Source organism: Mus caroli, chromosome 1 (genome assembly GCF_900094665.2).
Source record: "Mus caroli chromosome 1, CAROLI_EIJ_v1.1, whole genome shotgun sequence".
In the NCBI taxonomy this organism is placed as follows: Eukaryota; Metazoa; Chordata; class Mammalia; order Rodentia; family Muridae; genus Mus; species Mus caroli.
The window spans coordinates 144,163,326-144,178,029 of NC_034570.1; the positions used below are offsets into that span (position 1 = coordinate 144,163,326).

The 14,704-nt window shown below is 44.6% G+C and overlaps 1 protein-coding gene and 1 non-coding gene across 2 annotated transcripts in view; both read left to right on the plus strand.

The window, feature by feature from the left end:
• Nucleotides 1–14,704, plus strand: part of Shcbp1l (SHC binding and spindle associated 1 like) — a 31,370-nt gene that overhangs the window by 4,533 nt on the left and 12,133 nt on the right. The window contains exons 3-6 of the mRNA XM_021163377.1: nucleotides 3,764–3,978; nucleotides 5,326–5,412; nucleotides 5,482–5,700; nucleotides 7,884–7,989. Coding sequence (XP_021019036.1) covers nucleotides 3,764–3,978; nucleotides 5,326–5,412; nucleotides 5,482–5,700; nucleotides 7,884–7,989 — 627 coding nt within the window. The remainder of the gene's footprint in view (nucleotides 1–3,763; nucleotides 3,979–5,325; nucleotides 5,413–5,481; nucleotides 5,701–7,883; nucleotides 7,990–14,704) is intronic.
• LOC115032429 lies at nucleotides 10,496–10,635 on the plus strand. The gene has a single exon (XR_003838108.1). It is a non-coding gene; the product is annotated as a small nucleolar RNA SNORA4 (small nucleolar RNA).

Genomic DNA, 14,704 nt, shown 5'->3' on the forward strand with positions numbered 1-14,704 from the left:
AGACCAGGCTGGCCTCGAACTCAGAAATCCGCCTGCCTCTGCCTCCCAAGTGCTGGGATTAAAGGCGTGCGCCACCACGCCCGGCTGAGATTTTTTTTCAAATTTTTTTTCTTTTACATTTTAAGAAAACCTTTGTATGTGAGTGCCTAGTCCCGTGTATATATACCACAGCACATATGTGAGGTCCAAAGACAACTTTCAGGAGTTGCTTCTTGCTTCTCTCCTTCCATTGTGTGCGTTCTGGGGCTCAAAGTCAGAGAGTTAAGCTCAATGGTAAGCACTCAGCCACTGAGCCGTCTCCATGACCTAGAGGGATGTTTCAAGTGTGTTGCTTTGGTCACAAGAAAAACCTTGATGCCTCGGACCAGTCCCAGTCGGCCTCCCTCAATCTGCGAAAAAATTTCAGGGTTCCCATTACAGGTGAGCATGGAGTTGGCGAGAAAAGGGTGACAGACAGACAAGCACACAGGGAGTGCTGCATCTGGATGTAATTCTTCACCAAGTGAACACCAGTCTTATCTAATACAGAAAACAAAGGAGTAGGTGTCACAGCAGGCAAGGTACATTGAAGTATCTGACACAAAACAGAGGAATGCCTTCAAAGTACTGACAGGAACCAGGTAATGTTTACAGTAAAGATAAAACAGCCCTGCCTAGAGTCAGCTAATCACAGGTAAGGATTTCACACCCTAGTCACAATTTGTGCTATACCTTTGAGCCTTGTGAAGCTTGCACCAGGGGTTCTGCTCTAGCAGACCTTCTCATGAATAATGCAATACCACAACCCCCCTTTTTCCTAGGCCTTGGTAAATACTTGCATATGAGAGTAACTTGGCTATTTTTTAAAGTATCTGTAGGGAATTTCCATTTGTCAAAAGAATTCACCAACTTTCTTCTAATATGCCATGTAGTCTGCTATACCTGGCTGTAATGAAGATTCTAAGTATACTTTGCTAAGCTTGCCCTGAGACTTCTCTTTTCCAGTAAAATACTATAAGAAAGCATGCAAGACCCTCCACAATATCTCGGACAAATCTGGGGCATTCTAGCTATGGGAATGCCAAGGTTCCAGGAGGCTAAATGTCCATGAAACTCTTTGCCTCGGGACTGCTTCCAGGCTTTTAGGCCTGCCAAGAGAGTCACTACTGGAGTGGATGTAGCACCTTGAAATTTATCACATCACAAGCTACTTGAAAGCAATTAAAATATATATGCTGTGTGAAAAAGTGAGCTCAGATCTGCTTGCTGTCTTGCTCTGCTTCTTTTTTGTTTGTTTTTTGTTTTTTAGAGACAGGGTTTCTCTGTGTAGCCCTGACTGTCCTGGAATTCACTCTGTAGACCAGGCTGGCCTCGAACTCAGAAATCCACCTGTCTCTGCCTCCCAAGTGCTGAGATTAAAGGTGTGGCCACCACTGCCTTGAGTCTTACTGAAGCCAAGTCTCAGCGGTACTGTGTGGTGCATTCTGTTCTAAAGTCATAAGAATTTATTCCTATGGACCCAAATCTGTTACCCTCCCTAGAAACCTATGGTGTGTGTCGTGTGTGTGTGTGTGTGTGTGTGTGTGTGTGTGNGAGAGAGAGAGAGAGAGAGAGAGAGAGAGAGAGAGAGAGAGAGAGAGATGGAAAGACTGACAAAAAGAGACAGACTAGCTCTTAACTCCAGAGCTTCATGCACTTTAGGCAAGCTCTCTGCTACTGAGTTACACCCCAATCCTCATTATTTTTTGTGTTTCTGCCACAGCAAATGAGCATAAGTTTGGTGTATTAAGAGTGCCAGGTTACAGATCCTCTAACTCTATATAGATCAGAGATGTGCTGTGTGCCTAACGGAGCCGATAGTGAGGTGTACGCAGAATGACAGACTTTTCTAGAAACAGGGATGGGGATCTGTTTCCGTGCCTTTTCCAGCCTTCAGAAGTTCCCTGTGTTCTCCGGCTGTGGCATTTCTCCCCATCCTCAAGCTCAATTTGTCATCGCATTACCAAGTTGTCATCGTATCACCGTGGAGCTAGCTCTCCAGGCCGGAAGATGTGACAGGCATGGCCCTGGCTGGGTCGTCCAGAACAACCCTTCATGTCTGTCTTCCAGGGTAATCTAGCTGCAAGGCCCTTTTTGCTGGGATGGCAATATAGTCACAGGTTCCAAAGATTAGGGCCCAAGCATCTGTGGGGGCCATTATTTTACCCACTCCAGTCAGACATTGAAGAACAGAATTTGGAAACACAGCACTTGTATTTCTTCCAGAGGACTCAGGTTTGTTTCCCAGCACCCATGTCAGGCAGCCTCTAACTCCAGCTTTTGGAGGGCTCCAACACCCCACCTCCCGTGGGCACCTTCATACACCCATGCTCATCATTCAAAGTACAAAAAGGCTTTTTTTCAAGGTGGTAGTGCTTTGAAGGAGACTGTCCTCCATGGGCTCGTGTGTGTGTGTGTGTGTGTGAACAACTTGGACCTCACTTGGAGAGGTTATGGACCTTCCAGAAGGTGGAGTCTTGCTGGAAGAAGTACATACCTGGAGACAGGCTTTGAGGGTTTAGAGCCTCTTCCAAGTTCCAGATCTGCCAGCTTCCTGCGTGTGGTTGAACATGTGATTCCTCAGCTTCCTCGTCCGGCAGCCCACTGCCGTGCCTCTTACACAACCTCAAACTGCACGTTCAGATGAACGCCTCCCTCTATAAGTTGTCTTGCTCATGGGATTTTATCCCAGCAACAAGAAGTAGCTAGCTAATACGGGTGTTCACAGTGACTTTTATGAAATTTAAAATTTCATCAAGTGAAGTTGAGTGGCTGGCAAGCTGGCTCAGCAGGGAACGGCAGTTGTGAACAAGCCTAACAACCTGTTCCATCTTGGAGACTCGAGTAAAGTTGGCAGGAGAGAACTAATTCCACAAAGTTGTGAAGCTAAATCTATTCAGCCCAAGGACTTTTTAATGCCCTTTTGGAATGGTCTTTCATTTACAAATGATATAATGTAAACAATATTTCTTTAAACATACCTTGACCAAAGGCAACTGGGGAAGGAGGGTTGATTTGGTTTGCACATCTACATCATAGTCCACCATTGGAAGAAGTCAGGGCAGGCATCTGGAGGCAGGAGCTGATGTAGAGGCCATGGAGCGGTGCTGCTTACTGGCTTGCTCACCATCATGTGCTCAGCCTGCTTTCTTATAGAACCCAGGACCATCAGCCCAGGAATGGACCCACCCACAACAAATTAGGCCCTCCCCCTTGGATCCTAATTTTTAAAAATGCCCCATGGGCTTGACTACAGCCTGATCTTACGGAGGCCTTTTCTCAGTTGAGGCTCCCTCCTCTCAAATGAATCTAGCCCATGTCAAATTGGCATAACACTATCCAGCACAACATATTCTCTTTATGAAACTTTAAAGCTAATGCATTTAAGGAAATGCTTGAAACCAGGCACTTATGATATGTGCCTTTAGTCCCAGCACTCTGGACACAGAGGCAGATGGAATTCTAAGTACAAGGACAGCCTGCTCTACAGGGTGAGTTCCAGAACAGCCATGGCTACACAGAAAAACCCTGTCCAGAAAAACTCAAAACCAAAAAATAATAATAAACAGATAAATATATACTAAAAAGGAGGTGCTTGAAAACTTGTTGGTATTTACTGTCTATCCAGAATTATTCAGTATGTTGGTTGCAAGAAGCCATAAGAATCTAGAAGAATCAGCACTGTGACTAGAGCCTGGTGGCTTTGGTGAATTTGCAGTAACCTACTGTATGACATTTTCCCTAGGTGACGTGTAAACCCCGCCAGAACTTGTCGTCTTGTTTCAAAGTGACAGTTTCTGTGGCTGAGCCCTTTTCTTCTAACATTGCAAATATCCCTCGGGACTTGGTGGACGAGGTTCTAGGTGAGCTGGACTACAGTGCGCCTCTCCTGGAGGTGTATCCCGTGGACGGGCAGGACGCCGATGTCCGAGACATTGCTCTGGCCCTGGAAGTTGTAAGGTAACGAAGCTTTCTTACTCCTAAGACTTACAATTACCTTATCCAGCTGCTCATGTCATGCCTGAGCTGTGCTCAAAGAAACACTTTATATTGATTGATTGACTTGAGACTGATGGGTTCAATTAACCCGTTCTTAATTAACACAATATATGTATAACTCTGTTGGTCACAAATTGCACAAGTATTAGATATTAGAAAAGCTTTGCCCTGTTTTTATTTTGTACTTTATAAAGCCAGATGTGGTGGTGAATTCCTTTAATCCTAACAGGAGGCAAAGACAGGTGGGATTCTAGAAGTTTGAGACCGGTTTGGTCTATATAGTGAGTTCCAGGCCCCCCAGGGCTACATAGTGAAACCCTGTCTCAAATAAGTAAATCTAAAAATTAAAACAAACAAACAAAACCCCGAATTCTAGAAGCTGGGTACAGTGATAGACATGGGTGGTCTGAACATTGGAGAGGTAGAGGCAGGGGGATGGAAGTCTTAAGGTTCACCAGCTGTGTAGGAGGCTGAAGGCCAGCCTCGTCTAATGACACCGTCTCAAAAAGGAAACACAGTCCAGACAGTTTACCTACCCACTTGTGTGTGTGTTTGGCCGTCTGTCTTAGTGTCCTGTCTATTGTGCTGATGAAACACTGAAAGCAGAAGCGGCTTAGAGGAGGAAGGGTTTATTTGACTGACATATCTTGTCATGGAAGTGAGGACTGGACAGAAACCTGCAGGCAGACACTGTGGAGGAGCGCTGCTTGTGGGCTCCTGAAGGCTCCGAGTAACTAGCTTTCTTATGTAGCCCACAGTGAGCTAGGCCCTCACAGCAGTTAACAATTGAGCAGATTCCCCACAAACTGTCCCACAGGCTGTCTGATCTGGGCAATCAATCCTGATATTCCTTCCTCAAGAGACTTTAGGCTATGTCAAGTTGATAGTTAAGTAACCAAGAGAGCATCTGAAATATGTTTGATTTTGTTTTTTTGGTCCCAACTCCCACAAGCTGATCTCTGTGTTATGGGTGCACATGGTGGTGAATAAAAGAGACTGCTTTAAGGAAATAAATGTAACTTTTTAAAATTAAAAATCATTAAGAGCCGGGTGTGGTGGCGCACACCTTTAATCCCAGCACTTGGGAGGCAGAGGCAGGCGGATTTCTGAGTTCGAGGCCAGCCTGGTCTACAAAGTGAGTTCCAGGACAGCCAGGGCTACACAGAGAAACCCTGTCTCAAAAAACCAAAAAAAAAATAAATAAATAAATAAAATAAAATCATTAAGTTTTGACATAAAATTTTCTAGAAGCTTCGAGCATGGTCTAGGTGTCATTAGTCACAGTCATCCTAATTTGGTTTATTGTAGGTTTTTTTATGATTTTCTTTGGAGAGACTGGGATGATGAAGAAAATTGTGAGAATTATACTGCCCTTATTGAAGAAAGAATTAATCTGTAAGTAGAGTGGAGAGCGGCCGAGCTGCGGGGGGAGGGGAACGTGTAAAGCTCACTGTTCCTTTCCAGGTGGTGCGACATCCAGGATGGGACAATCCCCGGCCCCATCGCACAGCGCTTCAAGAAAACGCTCGAGAAGTACAAAAACAAGCGTGTTGAGCTTATTGAGTACCAGAGCAACATCAAAGAAGACCCGTCTGCGGCCGAGGCTGTCGAGTGCTGGAAGAAGTACTACGAGATAGTGATGCTCTGCGGGCTGTTGAAGATGTGGGAAGACTTGCGGCTGAGGTAAAGGATGATTCTATCAAGAGAGTCGCAGAGGAGCAGAGCATGGGGACTCTCTGGTGGTAGCTTCCGGCCCATAGACAAGTTTGATTAAAATAGTTTAGGGAGGTGGATGAGACTGCGCACATGTATAACCCCGGCCTATGATCACCAGGAGGATCGGGAGCTACGAAAGCCTAGGCTACATGAGAGGCTGTTTCAAAAACAACAACAACAACGAAAGTAGCAATCGGGGTAGTCATAACGATGCCTTATTAATAAATTAAGTACATTGGAAAATTATTGTAATATTAGCTATTTCTGTTATCATCAAGCAGTAAAGTGATCCAGTGAACCCCAAAGACTGAGTCTGAGGAGGACTGGTAAATGCGTTGTCTGCAGGAAAGGAGGCCTCTCTTTGAGCTGACAGGAATGATAGAGTCAGTACTTACCCTGAAGCTCTCGTCTCCTGCAATCAGGACACAGAAAAAAAAAAGTCAAAAGATAGAGGACCAGTGTAGTAGAGGTGTCGAAGGCCGATGTTACGGAGATCATTCTGTCCAGAGGGAAGCAGGCTGTGGTTTTATAAGTCACATCCTTAGAAGCAAACCAACCTGTTCACTAATGGTTTCTAAAACCATGGGGGCCGAGGAGACAGCTGAGCAGTGCAGAGCAGTTGCTGTATTGTAAGAGCTGGGATTAGTTCCCAGCACCATGTCAGGTGGCTCAGAACCTCCTATAACTACCGCTCAGAAAGGGTGAAGCGAAGTGACCCCCCACTTCTGTTTGTGGCCCCTCTCCCACAGACACACATCTACACATAAAGACAAAATAACCCTTTAAAAATTTAAATATGTCCCAAAACTTTTTACTTCTCCAGATCACAAGATACAACCCACCTCTGCTTTGTATAAGTCTGCAAGAGTGGATTATGAAATAAAATCAGGATCTTTCCTACTGTGATGGAAAGTCAGAGGGGCCAAAGCAAAGGTTAGAGTAGGCTACATACAGATTTCTCCATCTTAAAGAACAGTCCGTTAAAAATGAAAAGATTTTAGAATGTAAGGGTTTAAACATAAGTTATCTAAAAGATCTTGTTGGCCATGTGCGATAGTGGACACCTTTAATTTCAGCACTTAGGAGGCAGAAGCAAGAGAATCTCTGTGAGCTGTGGGCAAGGCTAGTCTACAAGTAGAGTTCTGGGCAACCAGTCCTACATGGTGATATCCTGTTCCAAACAAAAACAATTTAAATAAATAACTAGATAAGAAAGCTCTCGTTAGCCGGGTGTGGTGACACACGCCTTTATTCCCAGCATTCAGGAGGCAGAGGCAGGTGGATTTCTGAGTTCGAGGCCAGCTTGGTCTACAAAGTGAGTTCCAGGACTGCCAGAGCTATACAGAGAAACTTTGTCTCAAAAAACAAAACAAAACAAAACAAAACAAAACAAAACAAAACAAAACAAAACAAAAAAACAAAACAAAAAGAAAGCTCTTGTTAAATGCTCTCAAGTTGCCCACTGCTGTGAGGAGCCCCTCACTCAGGCCTAGGGACAATAGCAGACCCCCAAGAACTCACGAGAGACCAAGCTTGATGCAAACCACATGAGGCTTTATTCGGGGAAAGCCAGAGCTCTGGGGACGACTTGTATCCCACGCAGGGGTAGAGGAGTCGACCCCGAGGGGGAAGGGGTCCCAGTTTTTATAGGCCCTCAGGGGAGAAAGGAGAATGGGGGAGTAGGGGATTTCCAGATCTAAACAATGTCTATTCTCAAGAAATGGGTATGGGAGGGGTACAAGGAAAGAGTCTGGTGCGGGTGTAGCAACTCCGGATTGGCCCCGGCTGTGGTTGCTGGGGAGATTTTCTGACTCTATCCCAGCAACCAATATCACAAACACCTGGCAGTGAGGTGCAGCAGTGGGCACACACCTGGGTTCAAGGAACGGTCAGAACATTGGCAGACACATGAGTTCGAGGAGCGGCCAGAGCATTGTGCACCTCTATTTTTCTAAATCAGTGAAACTAGTTCTGCTAACAATGAAATCTATTTTGCCAATTTCAGGGCTTCTGTGATCTTTTATATTTTGTCAGGATCTTTCACTCTTAGCATGCTTATGGTTTATAAACCATGGTAGCTTACAAAGTGAAGATAGGTTGAGTTTTTTCCATGTTAATTTATGCACACTTTTTTTTTTTTTTTACTATAGAGTTCACGGACCTTTCTTTCCGAGGATTCTGAGACGTAGAAAAGGGAAGAGAGACTTTGGGAAGACGATAACCCACATCGTAGCCAAAGTGATGACCACCGACATGGTAAGACTCATTGTCCCCTGGGCGTCTGAGCGTCCATCCACTCAGTGTGTGCTGCCCACCCAGCACCGGCACCGGGACTGACACGGAGGGGGAGCCCCCATGGAGCGTTCTTGTCTGACTTGGGATAATGCCTGCTTTCTTCCTTATCCCAACTGGGTGTTGGCTACAGATACTAGATAAGCGCTGACAGCTCTTCACAGCACTGCGGCCTTGTTGCCAGTGAGTGAGCAATGTACCCACAAGAGAGGCTGCAGCCAGGGGGGACAGACATGCAGCGTTGGCTCTTCATACATTTCATAGATTTCAAGATAGAGATCCAGCCAAGTAAAGAGGCAGCCACAGCTACAGCATAGACTAATGAATACTGTAACAGGATGATATAAAGGGAACCTGTGGGTGGGCCACAGGCCAAAAGATTTTGACAATGCTGGCTCGGAAAACTAACCCAACCGGAACCTGGTTCTGTATCAACTGGACGGACCCTGGGTGGATGTGTTTAGCCAGCCTCTGAACAAATATAAGTTGTTCTGAGACCAAATGAAAATATCTCTACCCAGCTTGATGCTTCCCAGCATTTCTCTGTGAACTCTTCTGCCTCCCCTGGCCTCCGCTCTAGCCTGGTTTTCATTGTCTCTCGGTGCCTTTGCCCTCCCGCTGACCTCCCGGCGCTCAGGGTTTGCCCTTTTCTTGCAGTATCTGATCCCTATTTATCAGTCTCTTGTTATAACTTGTGTTATATAGTTATATACTTGTATATGTTTATGATCCAAAGCACATATACAGGCCTGATATGTGTTCTAAGCACAAACCTACTACTGCCTGTTACTCTTAGGTATGCAAGCTCCAATCTGCAATTAAGTTCAAGATCAATCAAGTTCAAGGCTTGCTGTTGTTCCAGCCTGTATTTAGTTGCTAATTATTATTTTCAGGAGTTATGGAGTTATGTGAATAGTCGTCATCACCTTCACACGCACTGGAGCATTGCCCCCAGTGACCTGCAGACTTGGGTCTTCCTTGTAAGGAGAATTTGATTTCAGTAACATTGCCACAGAAGAAGTCCTTCTGGGTTGAAGGTTGTAGTGCTTCCTGCAATCCAGTACCCAAGGGACTGGAGAGGAGGATCGTGGATTTGAGGGTATCCTGGGCCTCTTCCTGTGACCCTGTTGAAGGGGTTATGTCGAGGTGAACCTTGTCCACCTTGGAGAGTGCAAGAGTGCATTCCATTGCTAAATGACTGTACCCACACCTTTCTCATGAGTGTAATGTCCTTTCTGTGCCTGTCTTTTTAGTTTTGTATTTTAAGATTTCTTTATTGTAGCTGTCTTCAGACACACCAGAAGAGGGCGTCAGATCTCATTACGGGTGGTTGTGAGCCACCATGTGGTTGCTGAGATTTGAACTCAGGACCTTCAGAAGAGCAGTCAGTGCTCTTAACCACTGAGCCATCTCTCCAGCCCCTGGTTTTGTTATTTTTAAGGCAGAGTCTTGCAGCCCAGGCTAGCTCTGCTTCAGCCTCCAGAATGCTGGAATTACAGCATTGAGGCTCCTGCCTGCTGTGTGTGGCCATCTTTTGAATTCTATTTCGCTGTAAATGTGTTTGTCACTCATCCAGTCACTGGGCATGATCCTGGCACATTGTAGATACCAAGCAACAGTTTTTGTTGAATCAATAAGCCTAGTGTATGACAGGAAAATAAGGTAAGATGAGAAAGTCAGAGAAGTGCACCCTGGTTGGGACACAACTCCTAAGAAGAGTGTGAGAGACCAAAGTGAGCTGAAGGCTCATCCTGTTTGGAGTGAATCTGTTCTCTCTGCTTTGCTACATTTTATTTATTTTCTTTGTGGAAGAGGGGACATGTGTGTCACAGTGCATGCGTGGAGGTCAGAGGACATCTTGTGAGAGTCAGTTCTCTCCTTCTACCATGTGGGTCTTGGGTGTTGAACTCAGGTTGCCATGGCAACAAGAGCTTTCACCTGAGCCCAGACAGCTCCTCTTTCTAATATTTGTAACAAAGTGGTTGGTTTTGTTTTGTTTTTTGTTTTTTTTTCATTTTCTGGCAATTGATTGTACTACTTTATCAAAGATGTATTCCTTCCAACTCATACATTTCACCCTCTGCTTGTTGGCTTCCACCTTCTTTCACTCCTTAGCAATGTGCAGTTGAGTCCTTTTCCCCAGGGAAGAAAATTCTAGGTTTTTTCTTATGCTGGTAACAAAAATGTTGGAAAGCTGTGGCAAAGCCATTGCCATTGGCATTTTTCACATGGACTACATGTGACCACCAATTCTTCCCAAGCCAGTACCTCTGGTCACCACACATAGGTTTCTAGCTGCAAAACTTATTAAATCAATTATCTTGTAAGCTGGACCAGATGGTTCTTCAGTGACAGATCTTAAGAGAGGGGACCAGAGGATCAGAAGGTTAGGAGACAGATAAGTTTGGGACCTGGAGGTCTTGCACAAGCTATGCCTTATTCCAAGTAAGCTTATTAAAAAGTACAGCATCTACCAGAAGCTATATTTTTGGGGAAGGTTTTATTAAATCACCTTAACCAATGCAGGTTATTTGGTAGAATGAATAAGACCACACTCTGCAGTGGGATATACCACTTAGTATGGTTCATTACTATATTGTGGCCTACATTGGGGGGAAAAAAAGAGTATAGCATCTTATATACTCTTCCCAAGGTAGAAATGGGACAAAGTCAACAGAAACTGTCACAATAGGATAAAGTCAGAAGGAGGTTAATCAAGCAATGTCACACAAAGGAAACGCAGGTGCCTCAGGAGCTTTGTGGACTGAGCACAGTGGCCTTGGGACTGATATTCCTGTCTCCTCAGGAGGAAGAGCAGGAACCTTGGTGCCTTTGAGGCCCCAGCCCCAGCCCCAACTGGTCTTGTTCAGTCTCATCCTTTGTCCTTTCTTCAGATCCCAGCAGGCCTCTGAGAAATCCTTGGGTCAGTCTGGCTCTCAACAACCTTGCCAGTCTGCAGATAAATGAATGGTGATATTGACCACGATAAGCAATCAGGTAGAGATGCTGTATGTTCTGTGGGGCCTCAGATGAGGGGTTCCTTTTTTACACTTTGAACAATTTGTAAGTGGCCTTCTCGGGTACAGAACTGTGCCACAGTAAAGTGACCTGTGGTGTCATGTGTAGACATTTCTCCAGTCTTGTCAATGCTGATGAAATGTGATCACCCACCAGGGTTAGCACATTCGTGTTGTGACTTTGCGCATGCACACAGCTTTTTTGGGTCATCCGTGGTGAGGGCTGTGAAAACCTGTTCCTTAGGAAGCTGGCGAGAGGCTGCATTCTCTTAGCTTGGAGACTGGTAGATACATGGATTGGAAACATGCAGTCCACTGTGTTATCCGTGGTGGCAGCTGCTGCCTGCTTGAGAGCTTCTTTGGACCAGGAGCTGTGGCTATTCTGAGAACAGAAAGATGTAAATTTCTCTTTTATATTAATTATTATATCAGCACCTAGGAAACATCTTTGTAAAAATTATAGATCTTGTTTTTTCTCTCCTTATATTTTTGATTTGTACTTCTAATTTTTGTCTTTAAATCTCCTCTGATGTAGACACAATGGCACATGCCTGTGGCCTCAACACTCAGGAGGCAGAGGCAAGGGGATTACACAAGTTTAAGGCCACCCTGGTCTACATACAGAGTTCCAGACCAGGATAGACCACAAAACAAATCTGTTCTGGTTTTATTTTCTCCATTTTCCTTTATCAACAGAAACTTGATCTTTATCCAAAGCAATCCTGTTTTCATTTTGTAAGTAATTGTTCCTAATCTGTGGAGGGGCAAGATAGAAGGAAGGCAGCAGTGAAGAGACACTCACCCAACTGGCACCTGACTGAATACTTAGAGTTTTCACTTACGTGGCTTAACCTCCCTTCTAGCCCACTGCCTACGAGAGGTGGTGGGGAAAAGGTTATTAGGATACAGGGGGAGTGGGCCTGTGTGGACATAGTTCTTTGGAGCAAATCCAGTCTGCATTGTCAGGACATCAGCAGTTCAGTTCATGTGAATCAGCAGCAGCAGCAGCTGGCCCAGAAGAAGCCCCGGGCGCTGCTGTATGCTGCTGTATGCTGTGTAGAAGGAGTTCCTTGGGGAGTTTTCAATCCCCAGTTGTCAGGATCTCAGCAGTCCAGTTAGCAGTGTTAGTAGGATACCAAACACAAGTCAGCAGTGGTGGCACCACCCAGCAAAACCAGCCAGGCCTCTGCAGAATGGGCGTACAAGTCAGCAGGAGCCACTAGGACCAGCAGAGATACCAGGAGAAGTTCTCTGCCATGCCTCCCTCAAGGAATGAAGATCAGCAAAGACAAAGATTCAAGACTAATGAAACATTGCAAACCTAGCTATGCAAGCCAGACAACACTGTCCATTGAGTCATATTTATACTCTCTTCAAACATCACATACCCTCCCGTGGGTCAGACAAAACACCATGTGAGTCTGTCTTAACAAAACTCTACACAAGTCTATCAGCTGACATATCCAGAAACGTCCACTTCACTCCGCCAATCAGCCCAAGTCCGTAGAAGTGGCAAGAAGTGGCCAGAACACCACTAGAAGGTTTTTTGTTGTGTTTCTTTCCATGAAGTCATTACAAACGATGACTAGCAAGGAATGGCAGGGCACACCAATACCATCCAGTGTTGCCCACTGTCTGTTGGGTTATATTTATATTCATACTTAATATCATGTGTCCTTTGACCTATGTCTGCTTCAGGGAAACACCCCTTCACATGTTTGCTTTAGCAAAACATCATTTGACATAACTGACTTTCCAAAGAAACCAGAACTTTCCACTTCACTTGACTGAGACTTTTGGTTATAGATTGCCTTTGAGCTTGACAAGATATTATGGTTTGATCACAGGAGCAGATCTGCATGCCACCTTCATTACTCTCTAGGCTTTCTGCCCCTGTAATTACATTGATCACTATAAGCTATACAAAGGACATGGATGCTGCAGTCAGAAAACCCAGGGCCCACTGCTTCTGCCATCTCTTAGGGATAGCAGTTTCTGAGTCTGCTTCCAAATGTCTTTCATTTAGCATGGTGTGATGGTTTGTATATGCTTGATCCAGGGAGTGGCACTATTCGAAGGTGTGGCCTTGTTGGAGTAGGCGTGTCACTGTGGGCATGGGCTTTAAGACCCTAATCCTAGCTCCCTAGAAGCCAGTCTTCTGCTAGCAGCCTTCTGATGAAGATGTAGAACTCTCTGCTCCTCCTGCACCATGCCTGCCTGGATGCTACCATGTTCCCACTTTGATGATAATGGACTGAACCTCTGAACATATAAGCCTATGTGTTCATATAAGCCTCTAAACATATAAACATATATGTCCTTAAGAGTTGCCTTGATCATGGTGTCATATCACAGCAGTAAAACCCTAACTAAGACACATGTTTCAAGTTCTTCATATGGATTATGTGTCAGTGCTGTGCTCATTTTATAACCAGCGAGCTCCAGGACCTTCTTGTCACTGCAGTGTGGGGGTTACTGCTTTGGTTTGAATACATTAGTGCTAAACTCAGTGTTGCCAATAATGTGTCAGTGTTGCATTTAGGAAAATAAATTAGAAAGCACTTCCCCATGGTGTAAACTAACCTAAAGTGAAACCAGATTTGAGTTCTCTACTTCTGTCTCCCTGTGTCTTCCATTTTTTTCTGTGTGTCTGTTATATGAGTCTGAATCTATGCTCGCCTGCCTGCTCTCTTACATTTCTGACTGTCTTCATGAAGTGGGAGTTGCTGCAGAGGTCTTTAACAGGATTTACAGGCAGAAGCCACTGAGTTCAGCTGACCTAGCTGGTCCAGATAACAAACACAATCAGGTGATATCCGTAAGTTGTCTTCCATATTTGTGGGGGATATTTATTTTATAAGATTGCTTTCAGCCTATATTTGCTGTTTTTAGCAAGTAATGACCACAACACATATATACACACATGCATTATTCTCAGTCGGGGGCATGGAAGAGTACATAATTTAAGATTACAGCTTTGCATTAGTGTAGGTTGTAAAAGTTGAAATCCAAGACAAGTAAGTTTGGTTGTTACAGTATTCTTTTAAAAGACAGGTTAAAGATAAGCTGAGGACACAGTGGGATTCTGGTCGTAAGTGACCAGTCTCTAAGAAGGGAAGAGATAGTTTCATAATAATAATTTCAACATAATGCCATATGTTACAGATACGTATCTGCACACCACTGCACTTGGCATTGTTTAACGTGGTGGCTGGGGAACTGCACATGTGCAAGCATTTTACTGGCTGAGCCATTTCCCAGCCCAAAGCTCTTAAGGGAAGTCACTAATCCATGTTGAGTTCATTTTGTATTTAATGTGGGGTCCTAACGTCATTTGTGAAAGAGACCTTTCTGCCCTGAATTGTCTTGACATCCCATTGACTGTTAACACCACCGGGGTGTTCTTCCTCTAGCCTGTTGTTTGTATCCCACTAATGACGTCTTCTTTACCCCAATACCACACTGTTTGGTCAGTGTGACTTCGTAGTAAGTTTTGAGATTAGAAATGTAAGACAAAAAAACCACCAACAGATTGGGAAAGGATCTTTACCTATCCTAAATCAGATCCAATATATATAAAGAACTCAAGAAGGTGGACTCCAGAAAATCAAATAACCCCATTAAAAAATGGGGCTCAGAACTGAACAAAGAATTCTCACCTG